Source organism: Panthera tigris, chromosome C1 (genome assembly GCF_018350195.1).
Source record: "Panthera tigris isolate Pti1 chromosome C1, P.tigris_Pti1_mat1.1, whole genome shotgun sequence".
NCBI classification, from domain to species: domain Eukaryota; kingdom Metazoa; phylum Chordata; class Mammalia; order Carnivora; family Felidae; genus Panthera; species Panthera tigris.
The window spans coordinates 123,295,411-123,320,905 of NC_056667.1; the positions used below are offsets into that span (position 1 = coordinate 123,295,411).

Genomic DNA, 25,495 nt, shown 5'->3' on the forward strand with positions numbered 1-25,495 from the left:
TGAAAGAACAATCACAAACAATACTTTGAAAGAAGAGCAGGATGGCCTGCATGGTGAAGTTTTCCCAAGAATTCAGATCTCTGGAATTGCTTGAGCAGCCCCTGAACCATCCTATCATTTTATCCTGTACTGAACAACCAGGGTGGCTCCCTAAAGGGTGGCTTGGGGGCTTTTCCCTAACTGTGCTGTCCCCACCAGAGTCACCTCTGGAATTATTAATTTCAGAGAGCCATTTATTCTTAATTAGATATGAAGAGATCTGCCTACTTGCATAACTTTAAATTTTTTTAATGTTTATTTATTTTTGAGAATGAGAGAGAGAGAGAGAGAGGGGGCAAGCAGGGGAGGGGCAGAGAGACAGGGAGACACAGAATCCAAAGCAGGCTCCAGGCTCTGAGTCGTCAGCATAGAGCCTGACGCGAGGCTCGAACTCATGTACTGTGAGCTCATGACCTGAGCCAAAGTCAGACGCTTAACCGACTGAGGCACCCAGGAGCCCCTAACTTTTTTAAAAGAATGGTCATATTCTAATATTATATTAAAATATACGCATAAAAGTCTTAGGTACCAGGATTTTCATCACAACATTATAATAATGAAAAAGTGTCAACAACCTAAGTATTTAAACCAGAGATTAAATAAATGGTACTTTGTATCCATTTGACAAATTTTTGCACAGCCATTAAATCATATTTTAGAATTAAGATAGAAAAATAATATTGATGTATTTATTACACGAAGGAGCAAGCTACTAAACTGTATAATGTGATATTTTATAATTTTCTAATTTGATTAAGTACAACAGAAAAAATGGAAATAGACATGTCATATAACATATTTCTGAGTGGTATGATTACAATCTCTATTGCCTTGTATTTTCCTTTCTATGATATGACTGCTACTTTTATAATCAGAAAATTGCTAGTAAAAAGTTATATACTGACATAGGATTTTTTTTAACTTCAAGCCCCTTTGCTGAAGAGAAGTTTTTGTCTCTAATCCTAGCTTTGTGATTGTTGCTAGGTGACCCACAGTTGGATACAAATTAATCAGGAGAAAGATATACAGCAGATGCTTTCAGACAGGGATGTCTGGAGTTACCTGTCAGCAGACTGTCATAGAATTTAAAGATGAGAAGGAAACAGTTAAGGATTTCTATTCAGACTACCACCAGCGTACTGCTTTATTCCTTTAAAATTTCCTTTTATGTTATCTTAGGATAGGAGAGGGTAAAAGTGAGAGGAAGGACAAGATAAGAACTTAAAGCTAACTGGGAATGTTAAGAAATGACACCTCCTCTCATCAGCAGAGAGCCAAAGCTAAGCCCGGTGTATCACCCCCAATGCCATGTCAGGGGAGCCATCCAGGCAGGGCAGAAGACGCTTCAGAGCACTTGTGGTTACAAGCTTTCCTCAGGCTCCAACACACTCTGGCACTGAGCATGTGAAGGTGGGACTTCTGCATCTGAGTTTGAACATTCGTGGAAAGGTCTACTCAAGACTGTGTTTGGTACTGAACTGAACCTAAGGTGTTTGAAGAGCTTTTAATATCACCCTAAGACTCTACCATCTGTGGTTCTCAATCCTGGCTGTGCATCTCAATCTCCCACAGGGCTTGACGACAACACAGATGTTGATTCTCCATTTCAGACCTCACGCGTTGGAGTTTCCTGGGTTGTCATCTAGGCACCTGAAGTATTAGAAGCTCAGTTTCTGCCCGGGTTTCACCCCCTGTGGATTTCACTCCTACATTTCTATTTCTCTCTCCTGCATCAGGGATTTTGTCTTTTCCACCACATCACTCCTATTGGCACACTAGCATGCCCTGAACAGTACCCTGCTTTTCTTTGCTGTTGTTTTTAAGGGCTTGTACTGTGTCTCTCTTCAGGCAGGACTGTCCCCATGTCGGCCCCACTTCACAGGAAAACTTCTCAAAAGAGCCTCCTGTATGTGTTTTCTCCACCTCCTTGCCATCCTACCCATTCACATCAGAAACTGTTGCCATCCAGCTTTTAGCTCTCCCCATCCCTTGCCAGAGTCAGTGATGGATTCCGTGCTTTATCTTTCTTATTCTGTTAATGGTACTGACAAGGCTGCCCTTGAAACACTTTCTTCTTTAGACTTCTATGACACCTCACCTTTCTGATTTTCCTCCTACCTCACTAATGACTCTTTCCCAGTCGTGTTGGCTAGCTCTTCATCCTCTGCCAGACCTCTAATGGAGGGGCACCCCCGGGGTCTGTCCTCTGCCTTGTTAAGGTCCACATTTACACTTACTTCTGATGTGGCCTTATTAAGTCCCATAACGTAGAATGCCATCTATATGCTGATGACTCTCAAATCTATATGCCTCCAGCCCTGACCTTGGCCTTGAGTATCCAACTGCTTACCAAACAACATCACTTGAAAGTTTAGTAGGAATCTCAGCTTAACATGGACAAAACGAACTGATGATAGTATATTCCTTTCACCAAGTCATCTTTCCTCCAAGCCTGGCTCTTTTCAGAGATCTACTACAACCCCATATTCAGTTGCTAAGGCCCGAACCTAAAGGTCACTCTTGATTTCTCACATTCTCTTACATTCCACAGCCAATCCTTCAGTAATGCCAGTAGGCTTCGCTTCTAAAATACATACTTACTTGACCATTTCTTATCACCATAACATAGTGGAACCATACTGGAGTTCAAATTCTGACTCTCACACTTATTGACTGCATAGCCTTGGGCAACTTACCTAGCTTTTAGGGGCTCAGTTTCCTCATCTGTAAAATGGAGATGATAATCTTATCTACCCACCCCCACAATGTTATTATAAAGATTAAAATAGTGTGTGTGTGTATGTGCACGTGTGTGCATACATGTGTATGTCTATATTCACAGACAGGTAGATAAACTGGAACAGTGCTTGGACATACTAAGCTCTAAGTCAGAGCTTGCCACCACTGTCACTATCATTATTCCCCTCTAGTCCACTGGTCTAATGATATTATTATATATTATTATTTCCTATTAGTCCTAGGTACCCGTTCTAGACCGGTCTACTAACACCTCCCATCTAGACTCTAAAACTACCTCCCACTTGGACTTCCTGTCCTGCTATTAGCCCACAAGCAGCAAGAGTTGTCTCTCTAAAGCACAAGTCAGACCATGTTATTTCCCTAGTTAACGATCGCTGATGACTTCACTTTAAATTCATAATTATATTCAAAGTCTTTTCTGTGACTGTGGCCTATAAGATTTTAAAGGGTTTGGCCGTTGTCTACTCCTCCAAATTCATCTTCTTCCCATTTTTTAACCTTATACCTGTGTCCTAGGGCAAAGATCTTTCTTTTGTTTCTCTAACTTGCTAACTTTTCTACCATATCTAGGCTTCCTCACCTGCAGTTTCTCTTTGTCCTTTGTCCACTGTCCATGTCTTTATTCAGTTGTCTCCTTTGTGTTACTTATGGCCTGGTATCAGCTGCCATTGTAGGTAAATAACTCCTCTGTTTCTCTTCTCCACTCTCCCTAGACTATCTCACCTGACTTTTCTTTTTCAGAGTCACCCATTTGCCTATTTATCTGTTTGCTTGCTTATTTATTATTTAAGTGTATAATTTCTGTCTCTGTTCACTGGGGTTTTGGACCATGAAAATTGATCTACTCCTAGTGTTTGGACTATAGAAGGTATTCAATAAGTATCTATTGACTATGAACTCAACATATAATTGTGATGTGCAGACAGCTTTGAGAATTATTATTTTAAACTACCTCATTTTAAATAGGAATTACTGATTAGCAAAAATGCTTATGCTTAGCACTTTAATTGTCATACTTTCATGGAAAGGTATAACTGAGTAGAAAAAGCTGTTATCTACTTTAACATATTTAATTGCCATATTTTTCCGCACAAAGTAAATCTTTTATATAAGAAGCCAAGTTCCTCTGACCTTGAGGCTATAGCTAAGGCATCAGCATTTACCTGGAGGCTCAGAACTCCCAGGTTGTCTCAGGCCTGCTCTCCCTCTGGCTAGAGTCTGGGAATCAGTGATGCTATGGGAGTTGAGAGTGAGAAAAGGGTATGTCCAGCCCTTTTCTAGTCAGGTGTGCAGCTGGTCAATGAGTGACGAGAAAGAGCAAGTGGGAATGTGGGGAGAGGGGCCTGAGGCAAACAAATCATGTATTTCAAGGAACATGCCCATAAGCAAATCCATAAGCAATCCTGAGGCCAAAACCCAGGGAAGACACAAGATCAAGTCAATGGATTGTGGAGGTGAAGTCTGGGAAAATCCCTTGAATCAGTGGTCAGGGATAGGGTTGGAGAGAGGGGTGGTCCTTTCACAGATGTGGTCTGTGACAGGGAAGTGCTACTGAAATGATGAGCTTGATCCTAAGTTGAGTAAGCAGTCTCTTAAACACAAGTCTTGGAAATGAAACATTTTTAGAAAACACTACAACTGGCACTATAAAGTTATAGAAAATATGCAAGTGGCATCTGAATGACCCATGTGGCCCTTATGACACAGATATAAAATACACCAAATGGCTCCTCCACCAGATATCAGGACCCTAAACAAATATTACAATCTAGGGAGGGGAAAGTAGTTGCTGGGTGGTGAGGGTAATGGTCTACCCTTCTTCATGAACACTTGAAAATTACTGAAACCAAGATACTGAGCAGAGAGAAAACAATTCACAAGGGGAGGGGGAGGAGGGGATATTAATAATTATTTTGATTTCTGGCCCTGGAGCTGTTTTTGGAAGGTAAATGTCTTATTTAGCAAAATACCTTGATGAATTCTGGGAATGGGATTGAATGAGACCAGAATTGGAGTACAAGGACAGAGTATAGAGCTCTGCACAATTAGTGATCGGGGCCTTGGCCATGGGAGAAGGAGCAAGTGGGAAAGACCTGGCCACCTCCTGTGCCAGGAGACTAAGAAAGGGGCAAGGGAGAAATGCCCTGTAGCTGGAGGACTTGGAGGAAACAGCTAACTAAAGACCAAGTTCAAAGCCCTTAGCTTTGAAATATTCTGCCATGGAGTACCCTTTAGTGAATATGTGTCCCCATATGCTTTGTGGGGTTGGGTTTTGGAAAAATTAAGTAACAGGATTCTGTTTCACATGAGGTTGATTCTGAAAGGAAAAGAAAGAGGGACTGAAGCTGAATCATGTAGGAACTAATCCCCAGAAAGGACCACAACAGGGAACAATCCTGGGGTGGGACTGGGAACACTTGACTCTCCTCAGGTCAGGGAATAATGTGCTTGGACAATATGAACTCAATTCTCAAATTCAGGGGCTCCTCAGATATGTTTTAGGTAGCTTTTGAATATTATTGTAATATTAATCATGAACATAATATTGGAATTTAAGTCTATGAATCTTCTCCTTTGGCACACTTTCCTGGGAACTGTGTGGGGAGTAGGAATTAAGAAAGGATGATTTCCATCAGCCTATGGAACATCCCTCTCTACTTCCTCTAACACCAGGAGCCAAGAGATTAGGGTACACAAAGGCGAGTGTTTCAAAAATACACTGATGGAAAATATTTTTTGTTTTCCTAAAATCGTGTTATATAACATCAAATTTTGCCAAAGTAAGTTTGAAGCATTATGGTTAATTCCCCTGCCATCTTCCAGAGGAACATTTTGTTAAAGTGTATACATCTGGGTGGGGGGACTATGCCCAGCTCTGAGTGCATTCAATTTTCCTACAATAACTGCTAACTTAAGCAAAAGATTCTATACAGAAAGCACATGTAATAGATGTTTAAAAATTAAATTAAGTAAAATATTAAATTCATAGGTAAATTGTATGACACATATATATGGTTTGTATGTGTATTTTATATGCACACACATATATATTAATGAAAAAATATAAATATATATAATGAATATCTATTTTTATTTTCCATTCAAATAGATGGTGGTGAGCATTGTGGGCAAGGATAGAGTTCAGTTAATATTGAGCAAAAAATTTTAGGAAACGAGCAGTGACACTGTGACCAGAAGAAACTAATTTAGAAAATAAAATATTTTTGTGGATTAAAATTGTGCGGATTAATCACACTTAGAGATATCATCAATTGCATCCAACTAATGGACGCAAGACTTGTTGCCTGAAGTATAAAGATCTCTGCGAAAGAAAAAAAAAATACTGTTTCTCTCTTACTCAGCGAGGGTTTAAGAAACATTTGCTGCCAAAGATATTTTTAAAATACCTCTTAGCTTGATTAAATAAAATGTCCTTCACAAAGTTGTCTCAGTGACAATTAGATGAACTAAGAGCAACTGTCACTATAGTTAGGAATAAAACTAACAATTTAAGCACATGGTTCTGGGGAAATAAGAAACTGTAGTATCAACTCATTTCTACTATTACATCCAGGTAATTCAAACTCTAAACGAAGCTATGATTTTCTCAAAAGTCTCAGAGAGCAACCTCAGTCTCCCTTGAGAAGGTTTTCCCACCTTCCTCAGTGACTGTCTGAGAAACGACACAAGTATGAGAAGCTTTGGGAAAATAAGGTTGATTCCTGGCTGTTTGCCCCAGGGGAGCTGCCAGAAGCTCCCTAAACTGACTTCTCTTCTGCCCCATGTTTGGTATCAATTGCTTAACTTGTCAATCCTTAGTCACTCATTTGTGGAGTAGCTCAATTTTTTCATTCATAGTTCTTGTGTTAATCATTATAACCAGGTAAATAAGGACAAAAATGATTTAGCAGAAGTCAGGAGCCTTGCAGTAGGTGGATGGAGGAGACCATGTGCCAGGCACCGCTGTGCAGACATTAACTCTGCATCAATGACCTATAAGGTAGGTTACTGTTATGATCCCCATTTTTGCAGTTGAGTAAACAGAGGCACAGAGAGCCTAGTGAACTTACCAAAGATTTCAAAACTAGAAAGTAGTAGAGTTGGGATTCAAAAACAAAAAACAAAACAAAACAAAAAACCACATGGGAATCTGGCTCCAAAGTCCATAATCTTAACTCTTTTGCTTTACCTTTGCTGAGGAAATTAGTGTGGAAAGGGCATGCTCACTATAGACAACATGGTAGATTGGAGGCAGAATTGCAGTGACCAAGCATAGGAAATAAGACCTCTCTGGGGTCTTGTTTCTTCACATTAATTTTCAGGCTTCTGTAGACCCTACTGTTGAACTATATTTTGTAGATGTTAGCTGAAGGATCCTTGCACCTAGTTAAGATGAGATGGGCTCACCATAGGCTGGTTAAAAAGTAATTCTGTTCCTATTCTATGCTAAATCAACTCATAGAAAAAGGCATGTTCACTGAGTCTTTCAGCATGTGAGATATCAATCAAGAATAACTGGAATGTGGGGTCCCTGAGTAGCTCAGTTAGTTAAGCATTCAAGTTTGACCATGGTCTCATGGTTCGTGGGTTCAAGACCTGTGTTGGGCTCTGTGCTGACAGCTCAGAGCCTGGAACCTGTTTCAGATTCTGTGTCTCCCTCTCTCTCTGCTCCTTTCCCATTCATGCTCTGTCTCTGTCTCTCAAAAATGAATAAACGTTAAAAAAAATAAAAAAAAGAATAACTGGAATGTTCTTTGAAGACTTCTATAAATGTTCAGGATTTAGCACTTGCAGGGATGTCAAAGGCCACTAAATAAAAGACCAGTGGTTCCAAAGCGCTCTGGAGGCTCCAAATCCTCCTTAAAGTACCCTTAGCTCAGCCTCACCTCTACATGTATCTGTTTTCTATGCTAAATTTCCACATAGGTTGTTATTGTTTTTGTTTAAGACATGCTTCAACTACTTAAAATTTTTTTTCTTGCAATCATCTTTATATAGTAATGGATATTTTATTTATTCACTCACTCAAGTATTCATTATATTAGGCATCGGGAAAACAAAGTGAAATACCACACAGCACCTTCCCTTGAGTGCATGCCATTTTAGGAGTACTGATCCAGTTTGAGGGCTGAACTGAATTTAAAATGAATTATTGTCCTATGTACACTGTTTAAGGCATTCCAATCAGAGTCACTAGGGCAAGACTCTCAGTGCTACAAATTTTAACCGCTTACTCATCAATTGCAAATGATTCACAATGGGAGATCTTAGGATCCTATTTGTCTAGGAGAACCGAGAAAGGAAGACTTATTCTCACTCAAAACCAATGTTAATAAAAGAAGCAGAGCACTGTCATTTTTCCTCAAACATGAAAAAATTGTTTCATTTCTTACCTCTAGAGCTTTCAATCTTTCCAACAGCAGTTTGGTGTTTTCTTTCCCATCGTCGACACTGCTACTTTCGCTCCTCGAATCCTCATCCACCACCATGTGAAGACCTTCCAAAGCTTCCTTGTGTTTTCTCTCTTCCTCTGACAGTTTTTCCTGAAGTGAGAAAGAATTATTGCTTACGGTAATCTCCCCTGAAAAATAAACAAGAGTCTAAGGCATAAAAGTTTGGAACCTCTCTATTGCTTTTGCATTCTTTTGGGGCTGAGGTAGAGAAGATTTTGTTAAACAAATTCTCAGTGGTGCTTATATTAGTAAAACACAACAGAGAAATTAATGAATCCTCGCAGGATAAAGCCATTGGGTCAATACCTCTGAATGCACAAGTCCTCTGCCCTGTTGGAGTTGACCCAGCCAACAAAAACCTTAGGATGGGATCATGCGGTTAATCCGTTTTTAGCTGCACCATGGAATTCAGCTGTACTCTAAACTGGGAAAAAAGAATAAATCAACCCTTATACCTTGACATGTGAAGAGCTTAGCTCCAAAACGTAAGATCATTAAAGTCACTGGACATACAACTATTTAATTATTCTAAGGGAAAATAAAATATTATGAAATATTGAAATGATAGTGATTTCAGATTTCTAAGCTGAAACCAATTAGTTCCTTTGGCTTGATGACACAGCTCTTAAGGACCCTTTAGTTCCTTTTCTAACACTTCAGGATTTGTCGTATAGCCTTGAGGCAGACATAAAATGTTGTTATCTTGTCTTTCCTCCCTGTTGGAAGCTCCTCACTCAACCTTATCGCTGGCAGCTTTGGGAAGTTGAGAAGTGTTAATTTGAGCCTTATGATTGCCTCTTGTTTTCAAGGGAAAAAGAAATGTCAAGAGAATATCATATGAAAAGAAAAATCTCATCCATTCTATACATATATTAATACTCATGTGCTCCGGAACCAGGTGACATCATTCCATCACACTATTTAATTCTAACAACACACTGCAGAAGTCCTTGTCTTAATACAACTGGTTGTCAACCATGTGGGCTAAATTGCAACATCAGAGGTGAGAGACTTCTTTACATTTAGCACTAAATAAAATCATTTACAAATAAGAAGCACAAAAGCTAGAATTCTTAACCTCTAGGTCCCTGTACAATCTACTTACAGGGGGAAAATTCAGGTTTTCAAACTGTTCCCAAACTGTTCACAAAAGTGCTTTGGAGGCTCCAAAAATGTTTGATTTAACGTATTTTTGAAAATAAATTATAAAGTATGTAAAATATGTCTTAATGTATAAGTACATATATATAGATATACATATATTTGTATATAGGTATATACATATACCTGGAGACCACATGGTAACTTGACTCATGTTACTCTTCTATACAGATTTCAAGATAGAATTTCTTCTGTCATCTCTCTATAGAAATGCACAATTGGTTAGGAAGGTGAGAGCTCTTTACGAAATCAGGCCTTGGCATGTTTAACCACATACGACAGGCAGATATGTTCACTTCTATAGCACATATATTTCAGCCCAGATAAATGTCAGGCAAGTTTAAGGTGGACATCCTCAGGGCAGGGCAAAAATCCAGGTTATGACAGCATTTTTATAGATTTGATTCTTTAAGGTCTGGTCACTTGTCAGACTTTCATTTCCATGATAAGGAACATAAAGTATATAGAGTTACCAATTGAAATGAAGAGGTCCTTTTATTTCTCTTTTAAGATTTGAGACTGTAATTACAGTCTCAACACTAAACTGGGGTTGTAAAGCAAGCCATGTTTTAAAAAATGCCATCTACATCTATTTCTCTGTGTGAATCATGGTTTGCTCGTTCCTCCAATTCCACATGTTTTTTCTCCCCCTTCCTCCCTTTATGTCTTATAATAATTAGGATTCTACACCTAATTAAAACAAACAAGAGCTACTGGTGTGGAGAATGAGAAACCAAAAGACTTGGTTATATGACAACCGGATTCCAGATCTACCATTTACCTGCTTGGCAAATAATCTTGGGCAAACTCCTTAAATTTCAATAGCTCTTGGTTTCTATGTCTTCTAAATACCTAAATGAGGTTAATGCCAAAAAATAGAGCATACACACATATTTAGTCAATTCTCATTATTCCTGATACTTCTGTTCCATAAAGTTGCCATGAACACTGAATTAGCAAATACTGCTTCTACGGAAAATACAGGGTTAGGTTCCTGTAGGCAACATTGTCAGCACTAATCAATACATTGTCTTGATTTATGAGTGTTTCTATTTAAAGACACCTTATTTAATATGTATTGCTAATTCATTTACATTGAACTAGCAGCCTACAGTTCTACAATGCATACCTGAACAAAGTTATCTAACACCTGTTTTCTCCATAAGGCACATCACAGCCTTCTTAGGAACACTAGGTAGCATTTCAGTCCTATGTTTGGAGGCCATTTTGAACAGCAAAATCACTAATAAAAAGCATAAAATATGAAAAGTGTGGTACTAAATAGAACACCAAAGGACATTTATTTACAGTAGGAGATCAAAAACAAGCAGGCAGAGTGGTACCTTGTTTGACCTCAGCCGGGAATGTGTGTGTTAGGTGACTCAGAGTTTTCACTGTTCTGTTAAATTTACCATCAAAGCACTGCACATATTGACTGCAACCAAATTTTAGGGAGTAGGTGAATTCAGAAATACAAAATCCAGACATAATGAGGATTGACTGTAGACACACACACACACACACACACACACACACAAAGTGTCTAGGCACAGTGCCTAAATATTATTATATGAAACAACTGGAAACGATTCAAGACGATATAGATTATATGTGAGTGCTTAGATTACATAAAATGCACGAGTGATTTTACACAGTTTGAAGAAAGGGCGATCAATGAGGACTGTGGGATGTAATTTCACGGTAATGTAACATGACTTATGCTTTGATACAGTGATACAACTTGAATAGTTAAAGAGACAAACAGTGGGATTTTTTGGTTGAAGAGAAAACTGAAACAAAGGCCCCCAGGAAGGAATTAAGTTTTGTCCCTACTGGTTTATGAGAAAACCAGTTAGATTATATTAACACACGAAAATATTAAGAGAGTAGGTGAGTACAGGATTGTAGAGTAAAAAGAAAGGATTCTGGGAAATGAGTAATAAAAATTCAGACACCATTCATTAATCTGTTCATCCTATAAATGTTTATTGAGTGTGAACTATTGGCCATTTGCTGTTCTAGGTGCCGGACATATGGCAGACACGACAAAATTCCTACATTTCATGAATTTATATTCTGATGATGGGAAACATTCCTAATGCCAAATCAAATCAAGAAGTTATATAATTGTAGCTAGTGGTAAATGCTATGAAGAAAATAAAACAGTATGATGTATGGTCAGCAGTGTGTCTAAAGAAAATTTTTAGATAGGGTGATATCAATGTAAGGTGTATCAGCATAAGAGAAGGTGGCCATGTGAGCTGAGACCAAATGATGAGGAGGAAGCAGTCAAGCAACGGTCTGGGATAAAAGCATTCCAAACAAGTTAGAGCAAGGCCAGAGTCCAGAAGCAAGGCTAAGGTTTCCTTGCTGACCAGCTAGGAAGGAGTCCGTGACTGTAAGAGCATAGTGACTGTAAGAGCAAGAATAGTAGGAAATGCCATCAGAGAAAGAGTTAGAACATGGGAGGTCTTGCAGAGCATGAAAGGAGTTTGGATTTTATTCCAACTGCAGTAGAGAACTGGAGGCTAATTAGGGAATTGAAAGATTCTGGTTTACATTTTAGAAACCTCATCCTGACTGCTGCAATGGGCTACGAAAGGAAGGAGCTAGGAGACTGGCAAGGACACCTTTATATAGGAAGAAATAAAAACTAGGAACACTGTGAACTTTTTAAACAAAAAATTCCCAAAAACAGTTCTCATACTAGATGGAAGGTCAGAAGCCCTGGATTCAAAGCCCAGCTTTTACATGTTTGCACCTTACTGGGAAAATCATCCAACTTTATTAGTTCTCAGTTTTCATCCAGATGTGAAATGAAGCGGTTGGACTAACTGCTCCTTCCATGGCTAAAGTTCTAGCAATTCAATTACACAACACAATTTTCAGGAAGGAAATGTCAATATGCTCAATGGTGGCAGAGATGACAGGAGAACAGAAAAAGAGCCTCTACATTTTGTAATAAGAAGGTTATTAGTGGAGCCCTGAGAGCTAAAGTGTGATGATGGTACCCACATTGTCAGTGGTTAAGCAAAAAGTGAAAAAAAGAGATAATAGAGGCAATTTTCGTAGATGCTTATCTGAAAGTCTGGCAGGGATGGGAAGGAAATACAAAAAACTGTAGCCAAAGGGCATCACAGAGATAAGAGGAAACCTTTCTCAAGATACAGAAAACTGAGCTGTTTGAGGAAATAAAGAGAAGAGGGACAGCACAGGTGGGAATGGTGAAGAGGAGACCTCCCAAGCAGAGGGGGCAGAGGATGAAGGACACTGATGGAAAAGTCAAGGTTTTTCAAATGTGGCCCCCTGAAAAATATCACTTTGCAGCTTAATTCCTGAGTTAGTGTTTCTATATCACTGGTTAATGTCTAGCTTAAGTTCTTAAAGAATGAAGATCTCAGAAACCAGGCAACACAAGGATGAGAGTGACCAGGGAAGAGATGGGAGCCATTAAAGGGCATAACACAAAGCAACTACAGCTGAAACCACAGAACACTCAGAAAAATGGGGCCAAACACAGGCTCAGAATCATTCCACCCCAGAGGTGAGGAAGTTGGAGTTTTTAGGCACCAACCACATAAGAACAATGGTTGTGGCTACCTGCTGGGATGTCAGTTTCCTGGTATTTCCAGCCTGCCATAGGCAGTGAAACTACCCATACTTCTCACATAGAAGTACCCCCTGGCACAAACACTGATAGCTGGAAGTCAAAGGAGTACTCTAGATGATTCTGGAGCATGGGCAGGGCACTGCCAATGCCAATTACAGACAAAGAGGGGACTTGCAACTGTTGTGATATGACACTGTCTAAGAAAGAAAGCCATATCTGTCCACTGCTTAGACCAGTCACCATCCTAAAAGCACACTTTGCTGTGTTCTGTACTGTAAATGCCCTGAAACCAATCTGGAAGGTAGGATGATCTTTCCTGTCCTTTCCTTCACTTTTGTGTCTCAACCACTTACTGGTGTGAGAATGTTAGAGTATAATGTAACAACCAGAAAGAGGGAAGATAGAAAGGACATATACTACATAAGTAGGTGAGCAAGAGAAAAATAAGCAAAGAGAAAGTGGTGGAAGAGAGAAAAATCTGAGAGAGCTGGAAACACAGCTATACCGTACTTGACAGGTCACTACTGTCCATTTCAGAAAAGCTAGCTACTGAATTTATATTAGATGCATAAAAGCATGACAATATATTTTTTAAATCAAGTATCTGTATTCTATCCACATGTAAATAACTCATTTCAACCAGATTTTAGTTTGTTTGCTAAATAATCATCTGTGATACACATGGCAAGAGAGAAGACAAAAACATCTGGTTGTAAATGAAATATATTCTTTTGAACCTCCACGTAGAAATAAATAAATAAATAAATAAATACATACATACATACATACATACATACATAAAAATAAGCCAAGTCTACTCCTGAGGATGTCAAACTGTGAACAGAATAAGTTGATTCCAGAGGTGACCTGTTTTCATGTTTTAGTTCTTTATGGACTTTAATCAGCAGTGAATTCTATAAAAGTGAGGCCAGCACACAAACAACTTTCACTCCCCACATATTTCATATATGGTTGAGACCATAAGCTTGTTTGCCTCAACAAATACCAGCCAGTATGCAGGAAGCTAAAGATTTAGGAGCTCAGTTACTCTCCAAGGGTTTAAATCAAACTTTGCCTTGTCAGTACATAAAGCAATCCTTAGCGCTGTAAGTTTCTCTAAGTGGTTACCAGGGTAATGATTCACCTTTGGGGGAGCCCTCATCTTTTGTTCTCAAGTGGTCAGCATCATCAGGCCTGTGTAAAATAATATCAATCAACACAAAGCTCTGGGTCATATCGGTTCATCTCAGACAGATGACAGTCCAGGGAGCAGAGAGCATGCAGTGTAGCTCTTCAATGATGGCCAGCGACTGTTCACTCAAAAACACTGTGGAGGAAAACGATCATAATGCGCTTCCCCCAAAAGCATCTTTTACTCATCTTTGGGTCACCAGTTTCCCCCAGCCCAGCACACAGTGGGACCCAAGGAAAGTTTCATGTGGTCACCTTACTCAATAACTAATTAATCCATCCATCCAATAAATAATTACTGAGCAGCTCCTATGTGCCAGGCACTGTGGAAGATGTCTTGGGAAGAAACGTGAATAAAAACACAGGTGGCCCCTGTTCTCGGGAGCGTAGAGTCTTGAGGAAGGAGACAGTTACTCAAAATGTCACAAGCAAATGTAAAACAGTACTGCTATATGCATTGTGAGAAAGACTTTTCAGTTGCTCTAAGAACAAGTATCAGAAGGATGCAAAAGAAAGGCCGGAAAAGTGTGGGAGTTAGCCAGGAAATGACTATGAGTTGGGAAGAAGAGAGGTCAGTTTAAAAAGTCTGAAAGGAGGCCTGATGGGCTGATGGGACTATGTCACAAGTCAAGGAACTTTGCCTTTACCCTAAGATCAGTGGGAAGCCATTGTTTTCCTCTGCGCACCTGTGTATGTGCATGTGGAAGAGGTGACAGGGTAGATTTGTGTTCTCGACTAGCCCTGTGGTACACTGTGAAGGATGGATTGGAGGGAGGTTAGCATAGATGTGGGGAAAATAAGATACTACTGCAATCATCTAAGTAGGAGTTCACTGAACAATGATTAAAATGACAGTTTCACAAAATGAGACCTCATAGTTTGTAAATCATCTTGTAATTTTGGTTGTTTAGTAAGAAGCTCCTCCCACAATGACAAATAACTAACACTTCCTTGGGTCACTGTTGTTCACATAGTGGGCCAACAGCAATTGGCATCAGAGTCAGGGTGGCAGTGACAAGGAAGAAGTGTTGTTTGTTTAAAACGCAGATACCTTGGCCAACTACGGCACTAGTCAGTCACAGTGTCTAGGAGTGGGGTCAGGAATCTTTCATTTTAGAGAACACCCCAGGTGATTCTAATCCATGCTTAAGGATCTCTGGATGAAATGCGTAAGCATAAAACATAAATCACTTCAGATAAGCTTTTATGGCTGCATATTTAATTCTTTATAAATTAATATGTAAAATGGACACATAACTAATCATCCAAACCAATACCCACTGGAGACTAAAGGGGGATAGTGGCTATTCGTAGTAAATTAGGACAGTAGGTGTAAGCCAGGCAAACTGGGACATAGTCACCCATAACTTGCTAAATCCTACTTCGGTAATAGATGTCAAATATTGACATATAATAGAAACTACTCTATATTAGTGTGACAAGATGCCCTTGGGAAATTCCTATTTGAGGTCTGACACTTCAGTGCCCACCATGTTATGATTGTTCCTTCTCACAGATGGCATTAGTAGTTTATAACTATTAATTCTGCAGCAAGGAACACTAAATTTCCAAGAGATAGTTTCTACATGTGCAGTGTGAAAGAGTTACAACTCCCTTGCTGGGAAAGCCTTCCTAATTTAAAAATAATGCTTGCTTTCCCCTTTCTTTGGATTGAAAAAATAAGGAGAAATCTGCCCATTAGAGATTTACATGAGGTAGGAAAGAGGCAGCTGGTTGTCACAATGATACTAAGAAAAGTGATGAAAGAAGTTTAAACCTTCTGGCCCCTTCCCCCTCTTCAGTCCCACTGGGAGTGTAGTTGCCTGGTTATGGTACAAAGGCTTGACTTCAAGATGGTGGCCCTGTTGTCTCCTACCCCATCCCTGGGGCGTGATGCTAGGTCAGTCCAGGACTGTAAGGACGAATGAAGCACCCCAAGTCAGGGCAGAGGTAAGAGGCACTGTGTGTCACTATGTTGGCATTTTATTTGACAGGAGGAAAGGAGAGTCAACCTCATCCATTTCTTGAGGGCCAACAAGTTCCATGTCACTGTGATCTATTCTGATCCACAGTGGGAACAAAGGCCCTTTGTACCCAATTTCAGAATAAGTAGAAATAAGAAATCTACTTTATAGTCCTAGCTGTGCCACTAAACAGCTGTGTGATTTTAGTCAAGTCACATAATTTCTCTCTCCCTTGATTTCTTCATCTGTGAATAAAAAGCACAGAAATAGACTAATCCAAAGGTCTCTTTAAATTTATATGATTTTGGGGCGCCTGGGTGGCTCAGTCGGTTAAGTGGCCGACTTCGGTTCAGGTCATGATCTCGCGGTCCGTGAGTTCGACCCCCACGTCGGGCTCTGTGCTGACAGCTCAGAGCCTAAAGCCTGTTAGATTCTGTGTCTCCCTCTCTCTGACCCTCCCCCGTTCATGCTCTGTCTCTCTCTGTCTCAAAAATAAACAAACATTAAAAAAAATTAAAAAAAAATATATGATTTTGAGCATCTGTAAAAACTCAGCTTGGGATGATAAGTATATAAAATACTGCTGAAAGTTTAGAGATTTTAATACAGAATTCTATTAAGATTAGATCCAGAAGATACCTTGCCTCCTAAAATCTTTGTGCTTCTTTTCCAGCATGTATTTTTCTCTCTTTATCCTTTTTTTTTCCCTTGAAAAACCCATTCCTCTTTTTGCTGTGTACTTCTCTTGGGCCCTAAGATACAAGTCACCTAATGTGGGGCGCCTGGGTGGCTAAGTCGGTTTAGCATCCGACTTCAGCTCAGGTCATGATCTCACGGTCCGAGGGATTGATCCCCACATTGGGCTCTGTGTGCAGACAGTTCAGAACCTGGAGCCTGCTTCTTGGGGCGCCTGGGTGGCGCAGTCGGTTGAGCATCCGACTTCAGCCAGGTCACGATCTCGCGGTCCGTGAGTTCGAGCCCCGCGTCAGGCTCTGGGCTGATGGCTCGGAGCCTGGAGCCTGTTTCCGATTCTGTGTCTCCCTCTCTCTCTGCCCCTCCCCCGTTCATGCTCTGTCTCTCTCTGTCCCAAAAATAAAATAAAATAAAAAAAATGTTGAAAAAAAAAATTTTAAAAATAAAGAACCTGGAGCCTGCTTCAGATTCTGTGTCTCCCTTTCTCTCTCTGCTCCTCCCCTGCTCATCCTCTATCTCTCTCTCTCAAAAATGAATAAACATTAAAAAAATTAAAATGTTAAAAAAAAAAGAAGTCACCTAATGCAACCTTTGCATTTAGCACATTCCATTCCCTGCCTGTAAGAAACAAAAAAGGTCTGGTGAGCAACAGTAAGAGAGTTTAGGGAAAGACACTTCTAACACTCACAGGAAATGATGCCCAACCAGAATCCTTTCTGAGGGCATTTGCTGATGGGAGGAATGACAACAAGCATCTACTGGTCACCAGGCTTTAGAAATTTTTTTTAAAAATTACTCATCTATCAATTTTTATTATTTTTTAACTCTGATGATTGGCATAAAGCCAACACACAGACACAGTGGGTGGATAGTAGTGATAGTTTTACTCTGTTCTAGCATATTACTTATTTTCTGATGGGGACTACCTTATCTCTTAGTCCTGCTCAAAAAAAAAAAAAAAGAAAAAGAAAAAAGAAAAGAAAAGAAAAGAAAAAAGAAAAAGAAAAAGGAAGGAAGGAAGGAAGGAAGGAAGGAAGGAAAGAAGGAAGGAAAGAACCCACCTCAAGTACCCATAGTTTTCTTACCTGTAGACAGCAAAACGAAACCAGGGTGAATGTGAAGACACATTAAACTATCCAACCTTGGAAAGCTAGACAGTTGTAGAAGTTAGATTAGAGTTATTTCATTTTAAATATCCAACCATGTGTTAAATCCACTGACTAATTAACAGTAATAATACTTTAGGACCGATCACATAAAGCAGAGACTTGGGAGATGTTAGCACGAAACATCAAGTTCCTTTTAGGACATCAAAGGCACAATAAATAGCATCTAGTATTGGTATAACACCTCGGAGTTAAACCAAACAACCTCATAATACCATTTTCCATGCTCAGAGCAATGGGGACATAAGGCAGTCTAGACCCCCTTTACAGACAAGAAAACAAACTCTAATAGGTTATTAAGTGATTTGTTAACAGGAAGTCAGAGATCAAGAATTTAAAAGCAGCTCTGATTTCCAATGCCATGCTCTTTCCACAGACTCAAGTTCTTTCTTCTAGACTTTCTCATGCACCCATAGATTCATCCTATGTGGTAATTTTATCTGAGAATCGGGATATTTATCTAACTATGAACCATGCTGCTAACAACATCTCTTCCAAGGCTCCTGGGCCATTACTCTAGGGAGTGGGTGATTTTATCAGAGATGTCAGGTTTGGCCTTAGACTATCAGCAGAACAGGTTTAACAAACCACTACCACTTCCATAGTTAATGATGATTCAATTAGTTCAAAATATAAACACACACCATGATACAAGCTAAATGGAAATGTAGAGGCCAATTGTCTGGCCTACAGCCACCCCAGTGCACACTCGTGGCTTCAGCTTCTAGGATTTATTTACTCATTTGTTTTCTGGTGGTGGGGAGGGTGTACAGAATATATTGTCACTTTAGATAGCACTTCACCAAATACTGTAACAACATTCCCAGGGACTGCTAGCAGCTTTTGTTCAGTACCAGCATACTAAATTTTAAAGGGGGAAAAATAGCGCCATATAAATCACAGGATTTTAAAAGAACATCCCAATTTGTTCACAGTTTAACATTACTACTGTCAGGCAAAACATATAAAACTCTTCTTTTTCATCCCCGGATTTGACTTACAAAGTGAACCAAGCACACAGTAAAATCCCCAAGATTAAATGTGTATGATGGATAAGAGAACAAAGTGTTTTCTTTATGTCTCTAATATGAACCCACGACCACTGGCATATCAATTCACATCTACTCCACATTATTCTTCACTCAAAACACTCCTCAATGTTGCAAACTATCTTCCATATTGAACAGTTCTGTGAAGTTACGTTAATAAATTTTCAGATGATGCTTTTATTGTCTGTTCCATCTATCAGCAACATTTATTTCCTCGAAAAAAAAGTTCAATTCTAAAGGCATTTTACATAAAGGAAAACTCTACTGTGGAAAAGGATGGTGTAAAAAACTCGGCCATAATTTTCATTAAAGGTATGCTCCAGATGGCTGGACATCTAAGAAGATTAACAACAGAAATTACATGTTTATAGTCCCTGGATGGTTGTCTGAGTGTAACCTGTGCAGAAAGAAACCAACAGCAGTCAGACTGTCATGTAGATGAGGAATTTCAGTGGCTAATGGTTAAACTTAAACACTTGGAGCTCATTAACAATAACTCATAAATTAATGTCAAAATTTGCACCCAATCTTTCTCTTCCTCCTCTGCCCCCTCTTGCCCTGCCCCCATTTTGTGAAAGAATTCATAGGACAGGGGATCCAGAGAGGCTCGAGTGGGAAGCTGAGCTCATGAATTGAGCAACGGCCATCCCAAAATGAACTGATAATTAGGCATTAACTAGTTAGCAGTATGTGGGTTGCTATATTACTGATGTCTTTATATATGTCTTCAATAGCTATATGTCTGAGATTCCTGGAGAACATTTTAAAGTAAATTCAAACAATTTAAAATTTTCTCTCTGTCCCCATAAATACACATTGTTGAATGACCAATATGTCCAAATTTTTGTTTCAGAAAATATGGTCAACACTATATATATATATTTTGATCATTGATGGCAGAAATTAATTTATCTTCTGTGTCTGTTAAACTCAAGTGAATTGGGAGGCAATTTTGCTTCTGCTAAGAGAGAATTCTTTAAGTGCTCAAATATGATAATAAGAAGAGTAACAACAACAACAACAGCAGCAGCAGCAGCAGGGTGCCTGAGTGGCTCAGTTAAGTATCTGACTGTGGTTCAAGTCATGATCTCCTGGGTTCTGAGTTCAAGCCCTGTGTCGAGCTCTGTGCTGACAGCTCAGGGCCTGGGGCCTGCTTTGGATTCCATTCCTCTCTGCCCCTCTCCCGCGTGCGCTCTCTCTCTCTCAAAAATAAACAAACATTTAAAAAATTTTAAAAAATAACAATAGAACAACAACAAAATAGTTCATATGGAGAAGAGACTTTATCATTCTGATTTCAGTAAACAGACACTGTATGTAGTTCAACAGCTCCCAATTATAATTCAAGACCTTCAGGGGCAGGAATAACATTTTACATATCACACCACATCACTACACCCTGCACAATACAGAATGCACTCAATGAATATCCAATATTGTCGAAAATGATGATGTTTAATGAGGATGATATTACCTTGTTTTACTTCTAATGATACTGTGTGTAATATTAATGCTGAATGACTTAAATATTCATAAGAACTTTCGACAGAAAACTATTTTTAAGCAAGTATTGTGCCATTAGAAACATAAAGCAGTGGACTGATAGAATATTTGCATAGAAGATAAAAGAACCATTAAATTGATTTCCACTCTTAGAAAATGAGATTTTGCAAGCTTCTCCTTTAACTGACATGCCCACCAAATGTATCTCATACAGGAACACATCAACTTTTAAGCCATAAAGTTATCTATCCTAAAATATCCTGGGAATTTCTGGAGACTCATAGACCCACTCCTAGCAAGGCATTCCATTCTTCCCACCTTTTTTCCTTCCCAGGGTTACCTAAAAGAAAAGCTCTAATGAGGTGCATTAGTTATACTTTTGAAAGTCAGAGATGGATTATATAGTTAATTCTCCTGAGGGCTTGTGTCAGATCAGACAGAAGCCTCACCTATTTGCACCTAAATGGAACTTAAGGATAAAGCAAGAATATCACATTTTTTTCTAGCACAATTTACATAATACCTGCTCTCTCTAGTCAGGCAAAGCTCATAGAATAAGACCCAACTGAAGATTTCACTGAAGAAATGTTGCCAGAAATACTGTCCTGGTGTGCTTTTTGACATTAAAACTATTATTTTTATCCCTAACCTCTGAAAGCAGCAGGAAGCTATCACTTGAGGTGCTTCTTTGTCATAGAGTGGGATGTACATTCTGACAAGCCACTCCGAGCCACAGTGGGAGTGGTGAAGCAAAGGGCTGTCTGGTGAAGATACCTATAACCCTGTCAGATGATTCATCTTGGTGAATGAGGGAAGGAAAAATTCAGATAAATTAGCAAGAAATAAGCATGATCCTAAAAGATAATCAGAAAAGTCATTATATAAATATATATTTAAATATAAATAAATATATAAACATATACATGCATCACAAACTTACATAGCCACTCTTCATGCAAAGTCACTGTGCATTTAAAGAATAACGAACTGGGCAAGTTGTGGCTCCCAAGACAAACGCCTCTCCTACAGGTCTTCCAACTTGCCCTGACAAATAGTCTTCTAGATCCCACCTCTGGTCATCTTAGGGCTTCCCTGTTGCCACAGGGAAGGAAAAAATATAAAACTAGCCACGGACCTGGTTTCTTGTTCCAGGTCTGCTGCTCCTGGGCAGTGTGGCCTTGTGAAAGCCCTTTGGTTATCTGTGACACTATTTTCTCACATGCAAAATGCAGTGGCTAGATACTGGAGGTAACTTTCCTCCTGAGCACCTTAGACTTGCTAACTATCCTGTTCATCTCCACACTATGACTCACCTTCCTGTGTCACACAGCAACTGCTCTCTTAGAGAATATGGATAGCAGAGACTGGCCACCTTGTACACAGCCACATGACAATGAACAGCTGGTAAACACATCCTATGTTCTTGATTACACTAATAATGAGATTATCCAACCCCTTCCAAGCAGCCCTCCTCTCCAAGATACCAGAAAACCAGTTTATAGACTCTCCCCATCACCACAAACACTAACCCTGAAGCATTCTGCCCATAACTCTGGCTACACAACACAGTAAGCATGCCAGTTTCACAGTGTGACATGCCATGAAACTCAGATGATTTTGTGCACCCAGAACTATCCCAGATGCTGGTAAAAGTGTCAGAAGCAACTGTGCTTCAGGCCATTCTGGAAATTCAGTTCCAAATGAAAGGCTTTGAACTTGTTGGGATGAGAGGGGTTCCAGGAGTTCCTTGTGAGGATCAGCCCTGGGTTCTGGCTGTTTACATCCTCTCTGCCAAGTTTATACTGTCTTTCCAGGGCCTGCCTTTCATTATGCCAAGGACAAAGTCTTAGTTTGGTAACTCTCTAAAACTTGCTAATTGTTTGAACTTTACAAAAGGAAAATAGGCCTCAAGCTCAGTTAATAGGCAACACTAATTAGGGTGAATTTAGAATCATGTCTTGTTTTCTTTGTGTCCATGATTCCTTCCTATTTATGCAAGTGAAATGGTTTTCCATTTCCAGCAGGGTCTTCCTACCAGCAGGGATTTCCTTGACACTACTGTTTCCTCAGACCTCTGCACTAGGGCTCACTCCTTCCAGGCTGAGATCTCCAAGCTGGGCCTACACTATGCTCCGGTTATTTTCCTGAGTGGCTCATGGACCTAGCTGTCTCAGTGCCCTCATGTTCTCCCAACAATCCTGGCCTGCCTTCTACCCCTCCACTGCCTCCCCAGCAAAGAGCTCACTATAAATCCACGGACTGAGTATGACTGGGAATAAGGTCCCTAGGACCTCAAGAGGTTAAGTCAATCCTCAGTCATTACAGCTTGCATGGCTCAGTCGGGATCTGGACCCAGGCTGTTGGTCTCTTTAAAGGCTTTAAGCTCACCCATAATCCTCTGGTGTCTCTCGTCAGGATACCCATAATCCATTGCTGAACCTCACTGGAATATCCAAAATCCTCTGCTGTACCTCACTGGAGTTCCCATAATCCTCAGCTGTCTCTCATCACAGTATCCATTGAAGCAAAGGATCTCTCCATTTATCTGAATTTTAGTTTCTTTCAAGGACCAACCCACCTCCCACATTCTGCAGAAGGTCAACATGCCTCCTAAGCAAAAGGGACCAGGCCAGCTACTCTGGAGGAAATGCTGGTGGCAGGATAATGAAAACAAGACCCTGGCTGCAGGATGCTTTAGCATGATGAGCAAGAAAAGAAAAACATATAGCTGAATCTAATGCCTAGTCGTGTAGTGGTTCTCAACCCAGACTATGAATTAGAACTGACTTGGGGAGATTTAAAATTTTGGGTGCCCAGAACACACACCAGATCAATTAAATCAGAATCTCTGGGGTGGAACCAGGATATCACTAATGTTTAAAACTCTCTAGATGACTTCAAGGCATAGCCAAATGTGAGAACCACTGGTGTAGAATGTAATTAATGCTACCCCTGCAAGACTATGGGACTTGGAATCAAGAGGCCAAGTTGACTGGAGCCTAATGCTGTATGACCTTTAGAAAGTCAAGTGCCTCTGTCAAACTCAGTTGCTTTAAAGTGAACATGAACTTATTGTATTTTGTATTTTGAGAGGTTAATGTGAGGATCAAATGAGATGGTGTTGTGAAAGTCTACACTGTAAAAGAGAATATTAATTGTTACTGTGGCAATTTTCACTACTGTTTCTCTAATGGTGTTGTCTAGATGTTTAGGAAAAATAGGTAATAAGAATTCATGGAGGGGTGCCTAGGTAGCTCAGTTTGGTTAAGTATCTGAGTCTTGATATCAACTCAAGTCGTGATCTCGTGGTCATGAGATTCAGCCCTGTGTTGGGCTCAGTACTGAGTATACAGCCTCCTTGGGATTCTCTCTCCCTCCTTCTCTACCCCTCCACCCCCATTCAGGTGCATTCACACGCACTCTATCTCTCAAATAAATACATAAACATTTATATAAAAAAGAATTAATGGAAAAGAAAAAATACAATAGTAGGGCTAGACAAGTTAAATATAGTGACCCAAGAGAAATACAACCTAATTCAGATCGTAGGAATACATTTACAAGTTATTTTGTAAATGAAATAAAAAGGTTGTAAGAGCATGCTTGCAATGAAATTGTTTTCAGACCATCACTTATAATTACCACAGAAGTTTACTTACTCAGACTAAGATGTAAGCTTGGCATTAGTGGGGAGAAATGGATTTAACTGTGCTAATTTATTTATTTCTATGAAAAATTTTTAACATTTATTTATTATTGAGAGACAGAGACAGACAGAGCATGAGCATAGGGATTTGGGGGCAGAGAGATGGAGAGACACAGAATCCGAAGCAGGCTCCAGGCTCTGAGCTGTCAGCACAGAGCCCGAAGCGGGGCTCGAACCCACAAACCACAAGATCATGACCTGAGCCAAAGTCGGACGCTTAACCAACTGAGCCACCCAGGTGCCCCTGATTGTGCTAATTTATTAATTTAGTTCAAAAACAAAATTTATTGGGGGAGAATGACAAACCAACCAAATAGAAACATGCCTGGAAAAATGCATTTTGTTCTGTTTACAAAACAATGCAATCATCATGAATGAGGATCTGTCCTTGGCTATTCATTTAAACAGGTAAGGGAAGAATATAAGCCATTGTAAGACCCCAGTTCAATGAGCTTGCTCTAAATTTCCTTTCAACCTGTCAGTTTGCCACTTGGTACAGTCCACAAAGGACATGCAGTAAATGGTGCTGGGACAGCAGGCCATGACTTCAATAGTTCATTTTGATAGTATCAGCCTGAGGTCTGAGCCCTGAGAGTACGAGGGGGGGAGGGCCAAGAGGAGCAATGCTTCCTCTCTCCTTTGTATGCATATGATGCCTGGCAAACCAGAGAAATGATGGCTGTAATTTGCAAGTTGCATTTGCTCCTTTTTCTCTTCACTTCTTTATCCCTATGCTACTTCCTAACAACTCTGTTCCCTGGCACTCCTGGTCAAGAGGGAGTCTCACCCAGACTTAACCCAGAGGCTTATAAACTCCTAAATTCCTTTAGAAAAAGTGTTTTCCTTTCCCCTTCCACTCTAAACCCCACATCCTAAATTCCAGTGTTCTGAGACAAGCAGTAAGAACAAAGCCCACAGATTTAACCAGTTCACACTAACATGTGAATGATCTTCCCTTGAGTATTTTATATTCTGGAATCTTTATTTCTTACATGGGATGGTGCTTTAATGGATGGAATTTCAGAGAACCATATCTAAGGGAGAAAATGTTGGCAGATAGGGTCTGGGGATGACAGATGGTGTAGTAGGAGGAGATATTACCACAAAGGCCAGCCCTATCTGGGAACCTGACCTGGGTTCAGCACTCTTGAAATGTTGACATTTCTAAGCGTTCCATCATTTTCTCCAATTCTGAACTTT

The 25,495-nt window shown here is 39.8% G+C and overlaps 1 protein-coding gene across 1 annotated transcript in view; it reads right to left on the bottom strand.

Annotated features, from left to right (window-relative positions):
• The window catches only part of NCKAP5 (NCK associated protein 5), a 676,395-nt gene that overhangs the window by 235,083 nt on the left and 415,817 nt on the right, over window positions 1-25,495 (bottom strand). Inside the window, exon 6 of the mRNA XM_042993887.1 lies at window positions 8,193-8,342. Within this exon, the coding sequence (XP_042849821.1) occupies window positions 8,193-8,342 (150 nt within the window). The remainder of the gene's footprint in view (window positions 1-8,192; window positions 8,343-25,495) is intronic.